The 21336-nt window shown below is 47.5% G+C and overlaps 1 protein-coding gene across 5 annotated transcripts in view; it reads left to right on the top strand.

The window, feature by feature from the left end:
* Positions 1-20847, top strand: part of Edar (ectodysplasin-A receptor) — a 74917-nt gene extending 54070 nt beyond the window's left edge. For 2 of the 5 annotated variants that reach the window (XM_006513206.4, XM_030244869.1), the window contains 8 exons: positions 229-314; positions 9584-9670; positions 11055-11180; positions 11279-11353; positions 11617-11689; positions 14128-14287; positions 15522-15582; positions 18443-20847. In XM_006513206.4, the coding sequence (XP_006513269.1) occupies positions 229-314; positions 9584-9670; positions 11055-11180; positions 11279-11353; positions 11617-11689; positions 14128-14287; positions 15522-15582; positions 18443-18765 (991 nt within the window). In that variant the 3' untranslated portion in view covers positions 18766-20847. Of the gene's footprint in view, positions 1-228; positions 315-9583; positions 9671-11051; positions 11181-11275; positions 11354-11616; positions 11690-14127; positions 14288-15521; positions 15583-18442 lie in introns of all 5 variants that reach the window. The other 3 variants (XM_006513204.4, XM_006513205.4, NM_010100.3) reach the window with 3 other exon arrangements.
* Positions 20848-21336: the final 489 nt, after the last annotated feature.

The following is a 21336-nucleotide window of genomic DNA, read 5'->3' as shown; positions in this document are numbered from 1 at the left end:
GGTCCCAAATCATCTTAGTTCAGTAAAACAGAATATTCCACTTTAGGGCATACTAAACATCCCCCCAAGGAATTGAGGGGGTCCTGAGGGCTAGTGGCCTCTCAAGTCCTCAGTTTCTACCAAGTTTTCTCATGCCTGGTTTCAGTCATGGCCTAGTGACATCCAGGGTGTGCTGTGCAGTGTCTCCCACTCATTTGCCTTTCCTGTGTCTTATCTTGCCTCCTGTAGCTACTACATGCTGGAAAACAGACCCAGGAACATCTATGGCATGGTCTGCTACTCCTGTCTCTTGGCACCTCCCAACACCAAGGAATGTGAGTACTCAGCCCTTCACCAGAACCACTATCTCTCTTAAGTGCATTAGTAATGACCCCACGGTGCCCAGAATGTGGCAGTGTTGCGTTAAGGAAAAGAAATCAAAGAACTTCCCCTTGGAGTAATCTTACCGAGAACAAGCCCAGATCTGAATTCCGCTCCTGTCTGTCTATTGTACGAGCCTGAATCTATGCCTGCCTGAAGGCTGTCTTGTGAATCTGTCTGTCTGTCCCTGTGGCTGTGTGTGTGTCCCTAACAAAGGGCTTCATTCTCTCTTGTATTGAGCAGCACAGAAAGCATCACATACGGAAGGGATGAGGGAAACTCTACAGAAACGTTTGACAGAGTTTTACAAGGGATTCAGTCACTGACTCCAACTGTCCCATATAACAAACGTGACTACATGTGTCACTGCAGACAGACCTATCGACCTGTATCCATGTTGTAGCCAGTATTTATGGTGGACATGTTCCATAAGGTTGTTTCCAGCCTATTTGCTGATTTGGGCATTTATTATCATAACACTCATAGTCACTACAGATGCATTATTACTCTTGGGTCGGGGGCATGGAAGATTACAGCTATGTATTGTCTTTGGTTGTGAATATTGACTACACAGGGAAATCTAAGACATGGTAAGGTTGGTTGTCACACTGTTCTTACAATCAGGTTAAATAAACGGGCTGAACACACAGTAGGATAGCATTCTTAAGTCCTAAGTGACCTCATGGTGGGGCTGAACACACAGTAGGATAGCATTCTTAAGTCCTAAGTGACCTCATGGTGTATTATTAGTTCCAGCTGTCAGGACCAACAAAAGTTCCAGTCTTTTTAGTACTGGTGTAGAAGGAAGCCAATTCCAAGGCCTAGGTAAGATTAGCATAGTAGGGGCTGGCGATGGAGGCAGCTCAGCCATGGACAGCACTGGATTCTCTTGCAGAGGCAGCCATTCAGTTCCAAGCACCCATCTCAGGGGGCTAACAACCATCCGGCTCAAGGAGATCTGGCCTTTATAAGCAACACACACACACATATACAATAAAAATAAAATCTTTTTATAAAGAACAACACAACAAAGGTATAAGCAGGGGATAGGCTTTGCTGTGGGCCAGATTTTTGGAGAGATGTTAAGACTATCAGCAGTACCTCAGACAAGTCACTTAACTGTATGATCTGTCATAGAGAGAAAGAGACCTTAAGACTGCACCCACTCACCTTCTGTGACCTTTAAGAAAGCTAAGGGAGCTGCAGATAAAAAGATATTTTGGAAGTACAATCAAGTGCGAAGTGACTTGAAGCTCTCGTGTCTACGTAGCATCACGCATGACTGTGAGAAATGTAGAAATACTCACAAGTTATCAAGAAATTGAATAGTTTCCAAAACTTACACATAAACTATCACCTTCCTAAGTTTATAACCCTCCATGGGGCTGCTTCTTTTCTGGTCTTACCTACGATCTTTCATTTGTGGGGAAGGGTCTCCTTCTGTTCCAAAAGGATGTGTGGTTTCTTGGACTTTGCCACATGGCCTAATAAATGTTGGGGTGTTCTGAAGCTGGGGCCTGCATCCAAATGTCAAGCTTACTAAAGATGTGTTAGTGAGCAACTCAGATCTGCTGAATGGAGGTAGGATGAAGGATGACCAATAGCCTCATCTCTCCACGCTACAGGAACGATGATCACGTGACTGGCCAGGATGCCTGAAGGCAGGAGTTGGAGAATCAGAAGGCCAGGCCATTCTCTGCCTTCTAGCTAGTTTGGCAATTGGAATAGATTTGCATGTGTTTAAAATTGAACTTCTTACCCATCATATGCTAATTAATTTACAAAGTGGAGGAGGCCCTGGGGCTCCTGGCTGCCAGCCTGACCTGTGGTAAAGTCAGCTGCCTGCTAATGTATCTTCTGTCAGGGGATCTACATGAATCAAGGGCCTGATAATTCTGGGATGAGGCTCTTGCCTCAGTGGAGGATCTCAGGACCACACCACCCAGCAGGAAAGGTCCTTTGCCTATGGCACCCGGCAGGAAAGCAGTTAGCTGTCTTCAGGGGCTGTCCCAGAGATACATATTCTTCCCTAGATGCCTGGCTAGTCAGAAGAGCATCCAGTGTGGGGTAAGCAAGCAGAGTCCCTGACTCCTAGAGAAAAAAAAAATTCAATGCATCCCTTATCCCTTCATTGCTTAAGGGATAAGCTAGGTCCCAGGAAGGCTTCATTGTAGGCTTTTACAGTCCAGCAAGACTACCTCCAGTCTTGGCTCTGGGACCTCTCAAGCCGGTCTCTAGGCATCTTGCCCAGCCCAGAAACCAGTCTGTGACAGATGGGTAGGATGAGCACTCCTTCAGTGGGTCTGAGCCTCCTTCAGAACCTATCTTTCTCGACCATTACCCAGAGTGCATTGTGACTAGGGAGATTACCTAGAATGGTAGCCGGGTGAAACGAGTTGACCCACATGCTCAGTGTTGTCCACAGCCCCACCGTAGGAAAGCCAAACCTCATCTTTGTCGGGATCTTGAAATCCCTGGCTGGTAGCCTAGGCTGCACCTCTTCCTGAACGGTGGATTTCCTGGGCCGCGTAGAACCAAGTTGTCATTCCTGGTACTCTGAGTCAAGGACCCTGGGGCACGTGGTATTGCAGCTACATGCCCAGCGGAGCTGAGCAGGCAGATGGCCAGGTGCGGGACAGCCAGTCCAGCTACATGCCTGAATCCGCTTGAGGGTCTCCTCAGCAGGAAACACAGGGGTCGGGGTACCAATCGTTCTCCCCATCCGCATGACTGAGCCTGTGTTGGCATTCTCCAAGAATCTGCCGCCTCTCTGAGCAATGAGCAGAGGAATAGGATTCTTATCGCCCTCCCATGAAATGCTTGAGACAGCATCCATTTCTGAGCCTGCCTTGGAGTCTGCGGGTCTGACATTGGGTGTAGGTTAAAGGCCCCAGCTCCAGAACCTTTCTGCCTTTGTTAGAGTGTTTATCCTGCCTTGTGGAGCTCTGGCTCCATCCCTGCCACCACAGGCTTGCCCAGCAAGGTGAGTTCATGCTCACCAAGCCTTTCCACACTCGTGTCATAAGAGTGCTACTGCATTGCCACAACACAGGCCACCAGAAGGCTCTCGGGAGGGACAAGAAAGTGACACGCGTTTACTCATAAAGTAGAATAAAATGTCCCTGCTCCTGGGTGGCTGGGCTGCTGGGTGGCAGGTCAGTTGGGCCTTTGGGCTGATGGTCATCTCCATTAAAGCATAGAGACAGTAAGGTTTTTGGAACCACTTTAGTGTCTGCTTTCTCTACCATATAACTGAGACAATACCCACACATACTAGGGTTGACAATACATCAAAACTAGGCAGATACAACTGGTGTCTTCCCTACACTGAACTTGTCAGCAGCTGAGCTGTGTACAGCCTCTGCCCAAAGCCCTGAAGCAAAGCCCCTCCCCTCCAGCCAGTACCAGCCCCACTGGGAGAGCTTCAGGCCTTTATTCTTCTTTGCCATCTGCTGTCACAGCACACTGGTGAGTCCACATTAGACCAAAAGGACATACAAAGCCCTTTGGTTTGTTTTTTTCAGTAAACCAAAGAGCAAGGTGCACTTGAGCAAGATGCTTCTGCTACAATTTCCTTTCTCCCATGTTGTCCTAAGAACGCAGGTGCCGGGGCAGCTAAGTATACGGAGCCTATGTTTAGAGGGAGGCAGGAAGTCGGGAATGGAGAAAGGTGTGCATCCCATGTGGTTTCCACTGAGAGTTTCCACCCCTAAGGAAGCGATCTCCTTCTCTGGACCTCAGTTTCCTCTAAGACTTTGTGTGACAAGATCTCCGTGAGGACACATGGGACTGTACAGGCAGTGTGTGGGAAATACCCATGTAAGTGCTGGTGACATAGTCAGTGTGGTGAGCAGCAGCCTCAGACACATATCAGCAGCCCTGCACTCCCAACAGCTCATCTGGGACAGAGTAGTTAGAGGGGACACGGACTTAACACACTAGAAGTACTGTGTTGTGGCAGTAACAGTCATGACGCCTGTTCTATAGTCTTTTTTTTTTTTTTTAAATCATGTGTCAGTGGTTAAGACCCATGAGTTAAGTCAAGAATAGAGTGTTCTCTTAAGAAGGAACACACAGTGAAATGACTGGACTATGGCATACAGTGAGCCAAAGACTGCTCATGTGAGCCTTAGAACATAAATAGGAAACCCTGGCCTCCCAGAGCATGGACCCAGTTGTTTCTGTAAAGTGCCACGGGCGACTATTCACACCAGGCTATCCCATGTGTCTGATCACACCAGAACATGCCACATAGCACCAAGGATCGGGTGAGGAGCAGATTCCTGCCGAGCATGTCTGGGCAGAAGCAAAGGCTACGTTCTGCTCTCACTTCTAGCAACTAGTGAGTATCTGACAACCCCACCCATCACTCACAGATCCACCGCCAGGGTGTGTGGTGTGTGGCCAATGCCAGGGCTGAGGGGCACTGCCTTGACAACTCTAATAGTCAAATCACTCTGAAAAAATCCAAACTGTTTACACTCTATAGAGAATGCCAGCCAGCCTCTAATACGTACTGGCACATTTATAAATTGTGTGGATTAACAACTTCAAAGGCCCCTTATATGCCATCATCTCTTTGAACAGAGGTATAACTCCACTAAGCCTGGTGCTTACAGCTCACTAAGTCCCTGAGGAAGGTGAGCTGAGCCGCAGCTAGACTGGCAATTCAGAGTGAACTAGACACATCTGTCCCTACCGTCTGGTCTAGTCTAGTGATGGACCTTGAGTAAAGACCTCTACCCATTTTCTGGAACGTTCATCCTTACCAGGTGCTATCACTCATGTCATCTGCAGTTGACTATTCAGAGAGATTGCCATGGTGGAGCAAATGACCACATGAGGACATAGGTAGTGTGGGATATTCCTAGCTGCCAGACATCTTGATAGTGAAGAGTCAGTCAGTATCAGACCAGAGTACAACCTGATCCCGGAGAATGTGTCTGCAAGGAGCCTAGTATGCTGCTCTTGGGAATGTGTGCTATAGCAGTGCTTCCATGATGCGACATGTGGATTCTGATGCATCTTCTATGCCCACCCATGTTCCTTGTAAGGTAGGATAGTTTATAGACCCATGGCTTGTGAAAGGTGTGCAGTGAAGAGTAGCAATAGCCGAGCACTCTGTGCTGGCTCCCCCCCCCCGTCTCTGTCTCTGTCTCTGTCTCTGTCTCTCTCTCTCTCCAAGTTTTGCCAAAACATAGGTCATACACACTTTACTTTACATGATATAGTGTGTTCATAAGATTAGCGTGCATGCATCTATAACTCTGGTGTGTATGTTTCAAGGGTTTGGGATAATGGAGAGCAGGTGTCTGTCTTCTCTGGGGGAATTTCCCAAGCATTCTGTGGAACGACAAGAGCATCCTGAAGTCATTACCAGGGGCCTGACTCTGTCTACCGAGGCCTGCAGGTGCCCCATTGCCTAGTCTCATACCACACTGCTTCTTCTACTTGGTCTTCTGGGGGTCTGACTGCCCCACTGTTCTCTATGGTGTGTAATGATGGGTAGGCAGTTGAGCATACCTTTCAGCTTAGGGATGGGCAGGGCTGGGAGCTTGCTCTGCTCACATCATGCCTCCCTTGTGTGGAAGCGGAGGACACTGAATTGGGAACAAAAAAGACCAAATAAGATGTGGGGTTTTGTTTTGTTTTGGTGGTGGTGATGGTGGTGTTTGTGTGTGTGTTTTACTTACTGTACTCAGAGCAGTCCTATTGAATTTGTTTTTAATTGTGTTACATTAAGAACATTCCTTCCACCTGCCTGAAACAGAACTGTCGCTGAGAACATCTGATTCAGGCACCCATGCATTTATTTGCTCTGAGTCGCCTCAGCTCGGTCTTTGCTGAAATAGCAGCTCCATTCTCTCTTGCCAGCTCTGATTCTGAGAAGCCTACTGGCAGCTCATGGGTTGCTGCCTTTAGAACCTGCATGGCCTGCAGGCCTGGCTGGATCCCTGTAATTCTGCTCCGTCTGCACGCAGCATAGGTTTCAGCATCTGCTTCAGGATCCCCCCCGAGGGAAACGTCTGCCTCCCTACAGATTCTGGAAGGACCCTGAGGTCTACCACAGGGAAAAGATGGGATGGAGGTCATGAGGACCTGAAGGGTTTGGTGGTAGGATGCCTACAGGTGTTTGGCTCCAGCCTCTGGCTTGGAGAGGTCTACCTTCTCGCCATACCTCATCCCTACTCACCATCTCTCATGTAGTCAGCAGAGCATCCTTGGCTGGAGAGTACCTGGCAACTCCTGCAGCCTATGTAGCCTGGACTCTCCCCTGATGCCAGTAGGAGTTCAGGTTGGGGAATGTCCAGTATATCAGATCAAGGCATAGCTGGTCCAAGCAGGTAGCAGCTGCGGCTTGGGAAGATATCCTTAGCAAGTAGCAGCCTGCACCAGTGTTTGGCGATGTCATGTAACCAGTCCTCCCGGGTACAGGGGCATTTCATAAGTCTGTACTCACCAAGCTACCTTCATTGTTTCTTTCTAGACCATAGGCCTGGGTGTGTTTGCGCCCCAGCCCCAACCCTGTCACTGCCTTGGTCTGCAAGTCCTAGCAAGAAGGGACAAGAAAAGACAGAGATTGCTGGCGTCCGTAGACAGAGCCCTTGGCTTTTTTTCTCTCCCTCTGCCCACATATCTTAAGCTCACTTGAGCCCCTTACCAAACCAACAGATCTGTTTCTTTGCAGTGCCCTATTTGTTTTAGAGAAAGCAAATTAGATTCTATTCAAAGCTGGGTCAGGACAGTCCATCTGATGACATGTGACAGCTAGTTTCCTTGACAAGAAGTACAAATGGCAGGACCCTGGATCTTGCCTTAGCTGGCTGGAGCAGCTGCCAATCTACAGAAGACTTGGTGGGGTCTGTGAGCAGGGATGGGCACAGCCTGAATGTCTGTCATTTGATAGGTTAGCATAGCTATGTAGACAGGACCACCACTGGGGGGGGGGAGGGACTCCCTCAGCAGTTCCTCCCTAAGAGTGACCCCCAAATATAAACTTTAAAAGCGGAACATCAGCCACAAGAAAGCTTCCAGTCTTCCCCCAGAAAGAGGAGAGATCTTATCCTCCCTGGGCAAGTGACTATTCTCCTGGCTACACTATAGTGCTATTTCTGTCTAATGTTGAGGGACAAGCCACCCTCTGAGTACCTTAGCACCTCACAGATGCACAGAAATCCACCTCCAGCCTGCCCTCAGCCTGTGATAGCCTTTTGTACTGCCACCCTGTTTGTCTGTCTGTCTCACTATGTGTTGAACTAGGTATAAGGATGGAAACAGAGGCACTTGGTCTCTCTCCACAGGGTATTGTAGGCATACATTTTTTTGCAACCTACTTTAATAAGGGTTCAACCTCTCCTCTAGCCCACCACCCAGCAGAGGTAGTGGTAGAGAAGTTATTAGGGTGTGGAGGAAGTGGACCTGTTGAGCAGTAGTTCTTTGGGAACAAGCTTGGTCTTCTTGGGCAGCCGTTTAGTCTCATAGCAAACACCAAATATGACTCAGCAGCTGCAGACCAATCCTTTCAGCAAGCAGACACCAGGCAGCTGTAGTTCAATCCTGAAGAAACCACCAGGCTCACCAACCGGCCTGAGGTGGGGCCATTGAAGCAGCAAGCTGCCTCAGGAACCTCATGAGCAGTTCTTGAGCGAGTTTCTTCTCTCGATGGCCATTATCACAAGTTGAGCTCAACAATGCTATGTAAGGTGAACCAACACATGCGTGTCTTTAGTGAAGAATAGCAAGGCGGAGCAAACCAATCCAAGGCTCAGTGCTCATCTCCCACTGTCAGTGGGGTCACATTTATTCTCCTTCACCTTAGGTCCTTTCACATGTCTTCTATATCCAAACATCCTTTCACCTGTGTCTGCTTCAGGAAAGCAGTCTTTCATGTGTTTGCTTTAGCAGACATCCTTTTACCTGGTGACCCAGCAAAACATTATTTGATATAACTAACTTTCCAAAGAACTAGAAGTTTCCACCTCAGGGTATGTACTTAGTGAGGTTGTCAGCTAATTAGGCAGCACACTCCGCTTCAGTGGGACTGGGCTTCTGTTCCTGGGCTGGCATAAGGCAGATGGCAGGAGGCTTCCCACACAGCAGGCCCGTGTTTCTCCCAGAACCTCTGTTAGACTGCTGCCCCTGCTTACTCCTCACTGAAGCCCTGTGGTTCTGTGGACTGACCCTTGTGTACCCTCCAGGCCAATTCTCTTGGCTGGGTGGGGTGGGTGGGAAGGACATGACTTCAGGGAGGTTGGTGACCCCACCTGGGCTTACAGCTGCTTTTCAGAAGCACAGGATTACTATATGAACCTCTTCAGAATTGAGAACCAACAAGCAGAGACAGAGAGAGAGAGACAGAGAGAGAGACAGAGAGAGAGAGACAGAGAGAGAGACAGAGACAGAGAGAGAAGAAGGGACGGAGAGAAAAGGAAGGAAGGAAAGAAGGAAGGAAGGAAAGAAGGAAGGAAAGAAAGAAAGAAAGAAAGAAAGAAAGAAAGAAAGAAAGAAAGAAAGAAGGAAGGAAGGAAGGAAGGAAGGAGAGAGAGAGAGAGAAGAAGAAGGAGGAGGAGGAGGAGGAGGAGGAGGAGAAGGAGGAGAAGGAGAAGGAGAAGAAGAGAAGAAGGAGAAGGAGAAGGAGAAGGAGAGGAAGAAGGAGAAGGAGAAGGAGAAGGAGAAGGAGAAGGAGAAGGAGAAGGAGAAGGAGAAGGAGAAGGAGAAGAAGAAGAAGAAGAAGAAGAAGAAGAAGAAGAAGAAGAAGAAGAAGAAGAAGAAGAAGAAGAAGAAGAAGAAGAAGAAAAATATAACCCCCTTTTTCGTTCAAGGGCTAAGGTCACATCTGCATGCTACTACTGCTGAGCTGTGGTCCAACCCTGATTGTTTTTATCCATTGAAAAACTCAAGTTTGACATAAAGGGAGTTATTTATCAGAGAAAAAACATGTACTGTGGTTTATCTGATAGCAAATCAGCTTCCATTTTTCTTTTTTTTTTTTTTTTTGGATACATTTTCTTTTCTTTCTGTTGTCTTTCTTTGTTTTCTTTTTGTGACAGAGTCTCTCTGTGTCAGAGTACTCTTTAGGGAACTTTAAACATTTCCTCTCTGCCCCACTCCCTGCAATACAGTCTAGAACTCCAAGTTGGTTCATTTCACTGTGGTGCCTTATTTTCCAGCCTTTGAAGGTGATGCTTTGCCAGATCTCTGAGGTTCTCTCTTCTTCTCGCAGGTGTGGGAGCCACTTCTGGGGTTTCAGCACACTCATCCAGCACTTCCGGTGGCAGCACCTTGTCTCCCTTCCAGCATGCTCACAAAGGTGAGGAAGGCATCCAGCTTTGGGTCTTCCAGAACTCAGAGAGCTGAGAGTGAGGAGGGAGAGGAGACAATGAAGACAGAGCCCTTTCCTCTTGTCACTTCCCTAATGTGACAGAGTCACATGATTGCTGCATGATCAGCTGCAGTATCTTGGTATAGAATTGCTACTTCATGGGTATCCTGGTACTCCAGCCACCTTGGCAGGGTGGGAGGTGACAGTCAGGAGCCAGTGTCAACAGTGATTTACACTTTTAATACTCATTTCCAATGACTTTTATTCTCCCTAGCTCATTAGAAATGGAAATGATGGTTGAGGGTCACTCTCCCCTCGCCATCTCAGTGCAAACTCTTGTGTTTAACTTATCCCTTCTCATAGAGACTCATAAAACTCATAGAGGAGTTGCTCTATGGTTTTTATTGCCATCTGATTCTTAAGCATGTTTGGGGTTGGGTCTCCATGAGTCTTGGGGTACCTTCAAGAACCCTCAAAGTGTCAATACACAGCCTGCTACATCTTGACCCAAGGTATGAGGACAGTATGCAGACATACTCACCTCACTTCCCCCAGCACTCGGGAATAGCATGTAACCGAGAATAGTAAGACATAATTACCCATCTCCCACTCCCACAGTTATAAACGCACCAGATAACATCAAGGAGTCTGACCATCCTCAATGGGCTCTCAGCTCTGCACATCCTTCCGATGGCCCTGAGTGCCAGATGCCTGCCACTGCCTCTTTGGCAGGACATTTGGATCTTGCTTCATGGGAACCAGATGTCCTGTTTAGTTATTTTGGAGAACTGTAGGAAGGTTTCAGATAGTCCACACATCCAAAGCTTCATCAGGGAACCAAGCAACCAGCTCCAGGAATAAGCAGCAGCCCAGCAGAAGTGGAAACAGTAGGAGTTGCTGGGTCAGTTCAGCCCTCTTTACCCTGGGGCTCTTGTTAATACTCTGAAGAGGAGGTGCCAAGTAAAACCAAACCAGGAATGTAACCTCTAGCCGGAGGGGTGGCCTTTTGCCTGAATTCCCAAGACAGATACTTGTTCATGGGCCTCTCTTCATCTGTACCTTTCTCTCAGGATCTCAGGGTAATGACACTAAGAGTGAGCACCCCAGGAATGACTTCTTGTTTTTGCATCCTGCTCTTCCAAGTATAATGCACATACACCCAGTTGGTAGTGTGGGGGGAAGCTGTACGTGAGTGGATACACCCAGTTGGCAGTGTGGATGAGTGGCCCTGACCTAGCAGCCAACACACGGTTTGAGAGCCAGGTCCTTAGGCCAAGAATGATCTATGAAAGCATTCCTGTGATTGTCTCTCCTGGTGGCTTGGAGGAGGGGCCTGCAAACCCATTTATCCTCCTCTCCTTGATGCCAGCAGAGCTCTCAGGCCAAGGACACCTGGCCACCGCCCTGATTATTGCCATGTCTACGATCTTCATCATGGCCATTGCCATCGTCCTCATCATCATGTTCTACATCATGAAGACTAAGCCGTCAGCTCCAGGTGACATCCCTGCACCCATGTCCCTAACCCAACACTCTGTCACCTTCTCTGAGAGAGCCAGGGAGCTCATGCCAACCTTTTTCTCTTTCTTCAAGCAGCCTGCTGTAGCAGTCCCCCAGGAAAGAGCGCAGAAGCCCCAGCTAACACACACGAGGAGAAAAAAGAGGCCCCAGGTCTGTACACATAGCCCACACTGCCCCATGAACAATATCTAGCATGAAGGTGGGGTATGTTCACCTTGTCCTCAAACCTGGAAGCCCAGTTTCCTGAGCACCTCTGGTTCCAGGGCCCTTGAGGTGGTAGTGTACCCACTTGTTCTGTCCCCAGGTGGGGACCTGGTCACCAAGGATGTCTACTGAAAAGGAAATGGGAAGGGAGGTCCAAGTTCAGTGCCACAAGCTAACTCTCCCCAACTCCCCAACTTCTATTCCTACAGACAGTGTGGTGACGTTCCCTGAGAATGGTGAGTTCCAGAAGCTGACAGCAACACCCACAAAGACCCCCAAAAGGTATGTAGAACAGGGGCTCACCTATACTCATTACTAGGTTGAACAGTCCCAGTCCCAAGGATGGAGTTACCATCTGGGTCCTTATAGGTCCTTGAGCAGGCAGGCAGGCAAGCTGTATCAGCGAGTGTACTGGGTGCTGGTGCCTGGCCTAAGAATGTTCCAAGAATATTAGAGAGCAGCTTCCCACCAAAGGAGGCAATGTAAACCAGCACTGAATTTCTGTTTCCTCATTAACCACAGGAGCTGGGACAGGTGTAAAATCTGCCTGCTATTCCCCACTTGTCCATTCGCCCTGCTCCCAATCTCCCAGATGCCCTGAGCCCTCCCCCCTTCTCTTCAAACTGAGGAGCCAATATGAATCACAGGATGCATACATGCCAGTCAGGTTATTTAGCTGCCAGCAGTGCTTACATTACATAAAGCCAGCAACCCCAGCCCCAGGCCTGAGACTGGTCTTGCCACACCCCTAAGATGCCATCCCCACTTCCATCACTGGACCAAGATCACACACCAGTGATCAACAGAACTGGAACCAGAGCCCAGACTGTCAACCATCTATTAAGGGCTGGTGTAATAAGCCTCTGAGAGATTTACCTGGCTGCATTTTAGCACATTTTCCGAACATTGGGTCATAGAACTTACCTCTGTTTTAAAATCTACTGAGGAGGGAAGTCATTTCCTATTGTCCCCATTGGACTTGGTCCAGCAACACAGCATACAAACTCCTTTCTGCTGGGACCTGTACTGAGGCCTTATAGACAAGTCTGGGAAGGGCCCCATATCCCTAGTGTTGGTCTTTGCAACTGGAGTGCAGAGTTCCCAAGGGTTGTTAAGACATTTTCCAGAAGAGCGGAGTACCAGACCCTCCTTCTTGACCCAAGACAGGACCTTCCCACAATGAGTCACGAATTCCTGCCAAGTCTTTCCTACTTGAGAATAAGGACTCCAGCTACCTGGATCGGGTCCAGGCACTGTGGAAGGCCAGCCTAGAGCATTAACCCATTTGGAAAATTCTAGTGCTCTCAATACTCCCAACACAGGCATCTCTGCATGGTAGAGGTGGATAGTAGATGTGAGACTACTCAAGGCCTTGGAAAGGACTTAGTTTCCACAGCACCTTAATTCTAACTGGTCATTGTTCAGACTCTGAGAATTGTGATCTGAGACCTGTCATACATGCAAGGTGCCAAGGCTGAGGCAGGGCTGTAAGTATGGTGTGATGCCATTTGGTCCCAGCTTGGCCCTTCCGTCTTTCAGGACTTTTGGTTCCTAAAAGTAGCAAAAAGGGAATGGTGAACAGGCAAGGATGTGCCCATGGCTTGAGTTTCTCCTGAGAATTTGAGGGACTGAACTTGGGGAAATATCTCTTGTTTACACATATAAATATTATACTTTTGCTCAAAAGGTAAGGCCATAAGCCTTTGTCTCCACAAACAGCTCTTGGATCTTGGAAATGGGTCTTGGAAGCTATGTGGTGATCTGTGGAAACGCCATGAGGTGCTTAATAAAGATACCATTATGTACTTCCATTTGCCTGCCATAATTAGTGATGAGGGTGGGCCAGCCACCTCCCTCTTAGGCCCTCAAGCATCATGACAAAGTGGCTCTGTTAGATGGTTTCATAACTTCTTTTTTCTTTATTCTGGCTCCAGGGCTGTGTTTGCATATGGCCTTCACTGCTAACAGTAACACTCAAATATAATGTGTGGCAAATACAATCCCCTTTTCTGAAGTTCTTTAGCTAAAGCAAGAAAGTAAGCAGAATGCTTTGAAAAAAAATACCGTTTTGCTCTTATTTTGAATGGTTTAAAGGCATAAGCTCTAACCCATGGTTGCCAGGTCTTGTGTGATCTGAGCTATAGTCAGAGGGAAGCACATGAGGGGTGCATGATCACCCTCCCTGCCCACTGTTGGGAGCTCTCTGTAGCTCCCACAAGTCTCATTCTAATGACAGGCCACACTAGTCAAGAGTGCACTTTTTTGTGTGTTCTTGGTTACTCTAGAAACCTGGCATGAATTGGATTCCAGCCATCTAATCTCAATAACTTAACATGAAGACCCGTGGTTGTACTTGTCTTGCTGGGGCCAAGTGCACAAATCTAGAACATACTCTGTGAATCTTTACCAAGCATCTGTGGTGTCAGAAAGGGTGGAGAGATGTCTAGGTGTAGCCCTTTGTGGTTTCCCCTGCCTCTCGGAATCCACAGCTTCTTGGGAACCCATGCAGACATCTATAGGACACTCAGTACCAGAACTGCTTGTTTGTCAGGAAACAGGATGTGCCTTTCTTAGCTCATGTCTCCTTACCTAGAGCTCATAATGTGTAGTAAGTGCTTAAGGAATAAGGCAGTGTGCTGTGCTGCCCATACCTGGGTCGGTGCCGGGACAGCTTATCTGGATTGGAGCTTCACTAACAGGTGCCCTGGTTGTTTCCACAGTGAGAATGATGCCTCCTCTGAGAACGAGCAGTTGCTAAGTCGCAGTGTGGACAGTGATGAAGAGCCAGCCCCGGACAAGCAGGGGTCCCCAGAGCTATGTCTGCTGTCGCTAGTTCACCTGGCCAGGGAGAAGTCTGTGACCAGTAACAAGTCTGCTGGGGTGAGGCTCTGGTAACACTGCCTGTGGTACACTGGTGCAGTGACTTACAGCCATCAGACAAGACACCTTATGTTGAATAAGCTCCTTAGGGCACTGTTTCTCCTAAAGGTCCCAGCTAGGATGCCAGGCAAAGCAACAAGTCAAAAAATAAAAAATAAAAAGGAATCTTATCTTAAATATACTGCTTATAGAAAAAAGAGAAAAGTGTTTCAAAAAAATCATTGTAAATGCCAGAGAACAGGAAAAAAAATTCAAAAACATACCATGCATATCTAAGCAGTTACACACTCTCTCATGCACACAAACACACACACACACACATGCAATTGTGTCTATCTGTGGGTTCTATGAGTTGATTAAACATATATACAAAAAAGAAAATGGTACTAAAGATGCATGCTTCTTATTGTAATTGATCTGTAAACTATGCAATGCAATAACTATTTGCATAATGGTCCATGTGTTAGTTGAAATAACTTGAAGATGATTTAAAGTACATGGGAAGATGTGAATAGGATCTATACAAATAGACATTTTACATAGGAGTCTTGAGTAACCGTAGGCTTCGAGATACTAAATGTAAACTCATGTGCATACACATATATATTTCTCTTACATAGCAATGTTCAGAGGGATTTATCACTAAAGCATGCTGTCTGTGGCATAGAGTGTGCTCTGAGGCCCCGGCATACAGTCCTTCTTTAGTTTGTGCCTTGGGCAACCTAGCCAAGCCTTGTGGCAACGTTGTTGGCAGTAAAGAAAATTCCCACTGAGATCCTGGATCTGGCCTGGTCCTGTCCTCTAGGTGCAGTGCACTAAGAGAACCTGGAATCTATGCTGCTGCCACAGGCATGGGCTCTTTCACCCAGGGCCACTCATTGCCTAGCTTTGCCCTGTGCTTTCTGCCCTGGAAAAGAGAGGCTTCTGTAGCTCTGCTAGCCGCTGCATGCATGGCTTCCCTGGTGGCCATCTGGTAGCCATTCTTCTAAACATAACAAGGGCAGCTCTAACATTGGTGTCCCCTTTAACACAAATGGCACCCCTGGTGCACACAAGGAGGGGTTGTATGGAAACCTAGGGACAGTCTTCCTCTTGATAACTTTGGGTTATTTCTGTGTAAGGCCTTAGCACAGCAAGTATATCTAGGCAATGGGACCAAGCCAGCACAAACGGGAAGATTTGTAGTCTTTCCCCTCTTTCTGAAGATGAACATTATTTTACTTGTTCTTTATAGATCCAGAGCCGGAGGAAAAAGATACTGGATGTGTATGCCAACGTGTGTGGTGTTGTTGAAGGTAAGGACTAGAGAATCATCTAATCCTAGAACTGAAGGTGTAGTGCATGCCTTTAAATGCATATCCCAGCACTTGAGAGGCAGAGGCAGGTACATCTCAGTGAGTTTGAGGACAGCCTGGTCTACATAGTGAGGTCCAGGCCTGCCAGGGACTCTGTCTTAAACAAAAAAAAACAACCAACAACAACACCAAAAGAAAGAGTTATTCAGGGCTCACTCCCCCGATAATCTTCCCAACACCACTGACCCAAAGCCCCGCATGGAAAGGGGCTCCTGAGTGAAGAATTGAGCACATTCATCCATATCTGATAGAGGTTGTCAGAATGGCTAAATAAACTGACTTCTGATGTGGAGGGAAAGGAAATTTGGTTTCTGGTTTAGCCTGAAGCACCCCATAGTGCTCCTCTTGCAGGACAAGCAACAGCCCAGAGTATGTGTTGATGGGGACACAATGAAGGGGCCCCATATTTCTGTGCCTACGTTGGTATTGTCATCATGGAAACATCTGATGGCACCCAGTAGTCAGTGCCAATGGGTACACGTTCTAAGAAGCACATAGGTTTGAGATTTTGTCTTTGGGTCAACAGTAGCTGTATAAACACAAACAAAGGTGGTTATGGCATCAGTAGGTAGACCTATGGATCCAGAGTTTCTGTCATTGATGGAAACGTTGTCATGTAAGGGATAGCTGTGCCTAGAAGCTGTTATCTTCCCTCTTGAGCTTCTCAAGGCAAGAGGGATCTTCCCTCCTTCCAGAGCAGCCACAGGAGCAGCAAGTTCAGGCTGCCTTAAGCAGGCAGGTAAGAAGCAACTGGATAAGAAGCATCAACATTCCAGTCAGTAATCCTCCTACATGCTACAAAATCCAGGCCCTAAATTAACTTCTATTTATCCTGGAAGTAAACTCCTCACTGCTGAGGTCAGGGGACTTTCCAGCCTCATGCCTTGCTGGCATCTCTCCATGCACCTCTGACCTGATTGAACCCTGGGACTGAAGAGAGTCACATGCCGCCACTCATGTCCCATGTGGGAGAGGTGCAGGCCCTAAGCCGGGGCAGACTGGTTAGATGCTCTGTTTGGCCTGGAGTAACCACTGAGCTGGAATTTCAGGGCCAAGAATAATTCTTGGCTGCCTTCAGAAACCTGGCATGGCTCCAGAAGTGCATGCCTGGTCAGCCTGCTCCATCAAGCTTGGCATGGTGGGTGCTGTAGGCTGCCCAGAAGAGTCTGGTCTGGGAGTTACATTCCAGCAACCCCAAGCCTTTTCTCTCTTCCAAAGAATGTCTTGGCTTTGAAAGATCAAACCCACGGGACTGTGGCTTTCAAATTAATTTAAAACTTCAACCATAAGAAGAGCCCTCTCGAGTGGGTCCTGTAAGGTGGAAGCTTCAAGCCTGTGCCCTCAGGTGCTCCTTGACAGCCCAGGCATGTGTGCCTCCTAATGCCACAGTAATAAGATGCAGCCAAGCCTGAGATTCTAAAGCCAGTATGGCTTGGCTCCTATGAAGACCTTAATACTCACTACCTTCTCCTACCCAACCTGCGCCATCTTCCTCAAGATCCTATTATGCCACCAAAGTCCCCCAGTTATTTTAAAGTTTTTTTGTATTGCAATATTTTTCCTACCCACCCCATCTCCCCATGACAAAGTTCTCTGTGTAACAGTCCTGGTTTTCCTGGATCTTGCTCCGTAGACAAGGCTGACCTTAAACTCAAGAGATCTGCCTGCATCTGCCTCCCAAGTGCTGGGATTAAAGGTGTGGACTACCATCTAGCTTGTGATATTCTTACCACTTGGTAAGGTGATAGGACAAAGCCTGGGTGCACTTCTCCAAGCTTCTCCTGATGGTAACAGCTCACAAAACCCATAAAATCAGAACCAAGATGTCGATGTTAACACAGTAGACAGAGACCCCTTCCACCACCACAAGGGAATCTCCTGTTCTCCAGCCCCCCTAGTGCAGCCCTATCAAGCACCAATCTGCTTTCTCTTACTATAATTTTGTTATTTCAAGATTATTAAAGTCAAATTGGGGCCTGGAGAGAGGGCTCAGTCCTAAAGAGCAGTGGCTGTTCTGCAGAGAACCTTGATTCAGTTCCCAGCACCCATGTGGCAGCTTACGATCATCTGTTAACTCTAGTTCCAGAGGGTCTGGCATCCTCTTCTGGTCTCTGTGGACATTGTATGTGCATGGTGCACAAACATGCTTGTAGGCAAACACCCATATGAAATAAGATACACGTTTTAAAAATATTTTTGAAAGTTGATTTATACAGTATACACTCAGTGATAAGCTGGTCTCACATACCATAATTCAGTAGAGATTCCTTTGGGTTGCTCTGTACGGCAGTGTCATGGCAGTCTTTGAGTAGATTTTTTGAAATTTCTGCATAGATGATCGGTCTATGCATACAAGGGTAGTTTGATTCCTTTCTAATCTCTGTGTACTTTTCCTTTTCTGCCTTCTCTGCTTTGGCATGATGTCACATTTGAGCTCTGTGAGCAGAGCCCTGGTCCCAACCTCAGCTTTTAGCAGTGTACTAGCTCTGGACTTAACATCAAAGTCACGTTGACTTTTGAATACCGAACCAGAACTATACATCCCTAGAATAAATGTCACTTGTAGTAAATAATTCTCTGTTCTATTGTTCAATTCTATTTGTTAATATTTTGTTAAGAATATTGATTGTTCTTGGTCTAGTTTTGATATCAGATTCGGAAATATTTCCTTCTTTTCTATTTTCTGGAAGAGACTATTTAGGACTTCCATTAATTCTTTGAGTACTTACTCGATGTGTACTATTGAGCTCCCATTGAGCTTCCATTTGTGACATGTAATTCTGACCAATTCCTCTCTTAGGTCTCAGCCCCACCGAGTTGCCGTTTGACTGCCTTGAGAAGACAAGCCGAATGCTCAGCTCTACATACAACTCTGAGAAGGCGGTCGTGAAAACATGGCGCCACCTTGCCGAGAGCTTTGGACTGAAGAGGGATGAGATTGGGGGCATGACTGATGGCATGCAGCTCTTTGACCGCATCAGCACCGCGGGCTACAGCATCCCAGAGCTGCTCACAAAGTTGGTGCAGATCGAGCGGCTGGATGCTGTGGAGTCCTTGTGTGCAGACATATTGGAGTGGGCTGGGGTTGTACCACCTGCCTCCCCACCCCCAGCTGCGTCCTGAAGAGTTGTCTTGGACTGTCTTCCCTGGGACCAGCTGGGGATCCAATGAAGTCACGACCGACAGCTGTGAGTGATGCTATCAGACTGCCAAAACTCAAGGCATTTCCTGGTGGGTCACTGTATTCCTTAGGCTGCCCTAAGTAGTTCATTGAGCACTCAAATGAACCAAACCATGTGGGAAGGACACAGGTGAAGAATCTGATCCTGTCTTTTAAGGAGGCACTTAGTGAGAGATGGGAGCATGGTATAGACCGTGTTACCAAAACATCACCTAGGCAAATGAAGGGATGCTTTTTTAAAAAGTAGCAAAAGTTATAAGGGTGATAGAGTCTCAAGGGGTTGAAAGTGGGAACATCCTAATGAAGAAAATAACTTCAAGGTTTTAGTAAAACGGTTACAAAGTACAGGCATCCCACATCCTTCATGGCCTCAGACAGAGCATGGTTTGCTGGCATGCCCTATGGTTTCAGAGGTAACTCGACCTGTGTTTGCAGTCACACACCATGGTATAAGCCTTGCAGTCACTAGTGGAAGAACTCACCATGTGTCACTGACATACAAGGCGTGTGTCTGTCCAGTCACAAGTGTGGGCAGATCTGGCCTCCAGCACCACTCGCAGCCACAGCAGTTACAATGTCAGGCTTGTCTTGCTTCAAAGGGACGTGCGTCCTATCTAGAGAAGGAAATGGTGACTTGCTCAGAGTTTGACCATGCCTGATTCCTGGGTGAGGCTCGAGTGAGTTCAGGCACAACATCCTGAGCCAGTGAGGGGTGGTGCAGCCCGAGACGCAGTACAGAGCTGGGGTCTGAGGTCCTGGGCACTGGGAGAGTCATTCAAAGTGTCTGTCTCCTCCAGACTTAGCTTCTCTTAGCTGAGAGAGGTTGGTCTTCACATCTGTAGTCAGGAATGTTGAGGCTCCAGTGAGCGAAAGGGTGAGTGAAAGAACACGGAGGCAGAAGAGAAGAGGCCAGAGGAGCCTCCATGGGGTAAATACAGTGTGGGTGGCCACAAAAAATGAGAGTCAAGGGAAACGCAGCCGCCATTCTCATATAAGGGCAACTGTAGGACTGAGCGTTTACAGGGCTTATAAACAGCCATTGCTCTTGGCATATTCTCTTACTGCACCTGTAACTGCCAGGAAATGGGAGCCAAGGAAACTTCCCCGGCAGGGGGTTAATGCCAAGCTGGCTGCTGGGCTCCCTCCCAGAGCGCTGACTGCAGAGAATGCTTCCTTTCAGTAAAGCCTCTGGTTTAGAAGGCGGTTGGGTTTTTTTGTTTTACAAGGCCTATGACTGAACAAAGGCTTTGGAGAGCAATCAGTGGTGTGTTTAAAACCATCAAGCCATTTCCCACCACTGAATATAGACCATACTGTGAGAGGACCATAATTAGGTCCTGAATTTTTAATATGATCATTTTCCTGTGTCTGTCTGTGCAGTGTTTTTTTTTTTTTTTTTAAAGAAGGCATTTACTCCATTTTGCAAGTTAAATGTCTGCTTAATTGTCCTTTTAATTCCTGAGACCCTGCAGTGTCCCTTACCCCTGGTCTTCCATAATGACGCTGCGATTCCCCTTAATTAGACTTGTAAATGTCATGCGTGATGAGTGAGCAGGTCGAGGACAGCAGGCTCTTCTCCAACTGTCATTGTGCTGAAGAATGGGCAGCTGCAGCCAGCGGTGTGGGCTGCCCTCCATTCACACTACTAGGTTTCAAGGCCTGAGGCAGCCAGCATCCTTGTTGTTTCCTTGACTCCCTGCTTGCTGCTTTAGGGGAGCCAGTCCCTTGTCATTTACTTTACATGGCAATAAATCCTGGAAGGGTTGGTTGGCTTCAGTGTGCTTTGCCAACCAACAAGACCACAGTGACTCTTGCTGACCAATGCTGGAACTCCACGCTGCCATGTTTGTCTGGAGACTGTTATTATTTTTTCAGTACTTAAAGGTATTTAGTAAACACCCAAGCTAGGTCTGAGGGCCTGAGCCAGTGAAGTCTTAATTGTGAATATTTTATATAATTCTGTTTATGTAACTTATTATATTTTTATAAGCTCAATAAACATATTGATAAAAAGGAGACCTACAGACTGGCGCCCTGTGAACTCTTATGAGTGTGGCAGTATGAGTGGAAGTGAATGAATGTCACTGGTTGATGTACTGTGTATGATGAGACTATGGGGTTGTGGCCATCCATAAATGAGGTAGGTAACATGTTAAAGCAGGGAGGTATTCGCTAACAGGGGCAGACATGTATGGGGAACATGAAGACCACATGGGGCACTCTTTTCCACCTTGCCACCATCAGTTACAAACTCACTCTGTCGCTGTCCCAAATTCAGTGTCTTGGAGCACAGTCACTTCTCAGTCTAGCTTTGGAGTCAGTAAGGGCCAGTGGGGTCAGCTTGCCCAGACTGTGACCAGGCCTCTGCCTGCTGGACAACCTCGAGAAGGGCAGCTCTGCTCCATCATCCTTCATCCTCTCCATCGTCCTTCATCCTCTCCATCATCTTTCATCTTCATCCTCTTCCACAAAGCAGCCGAAGAGCCTGAGCTGGCATGAAGCTCATCATGGCA

Source organism: Mus musculus, chromosome 10 (genome assembly GCF_000001635.26).
Source record: "Mus musculus strain C57BL/6J chromosome 10, GRCm38.p6 C57BL/6J".
NCBI classification, from domain to species: Eukaryota; Metazoa; Chordata; class Mammalia; order Rodentia; family Muridae; genus Mus; species Mus musculus.
This window is presented reverse-complemented; position numbering and strand designations above follow the sequence as displayed.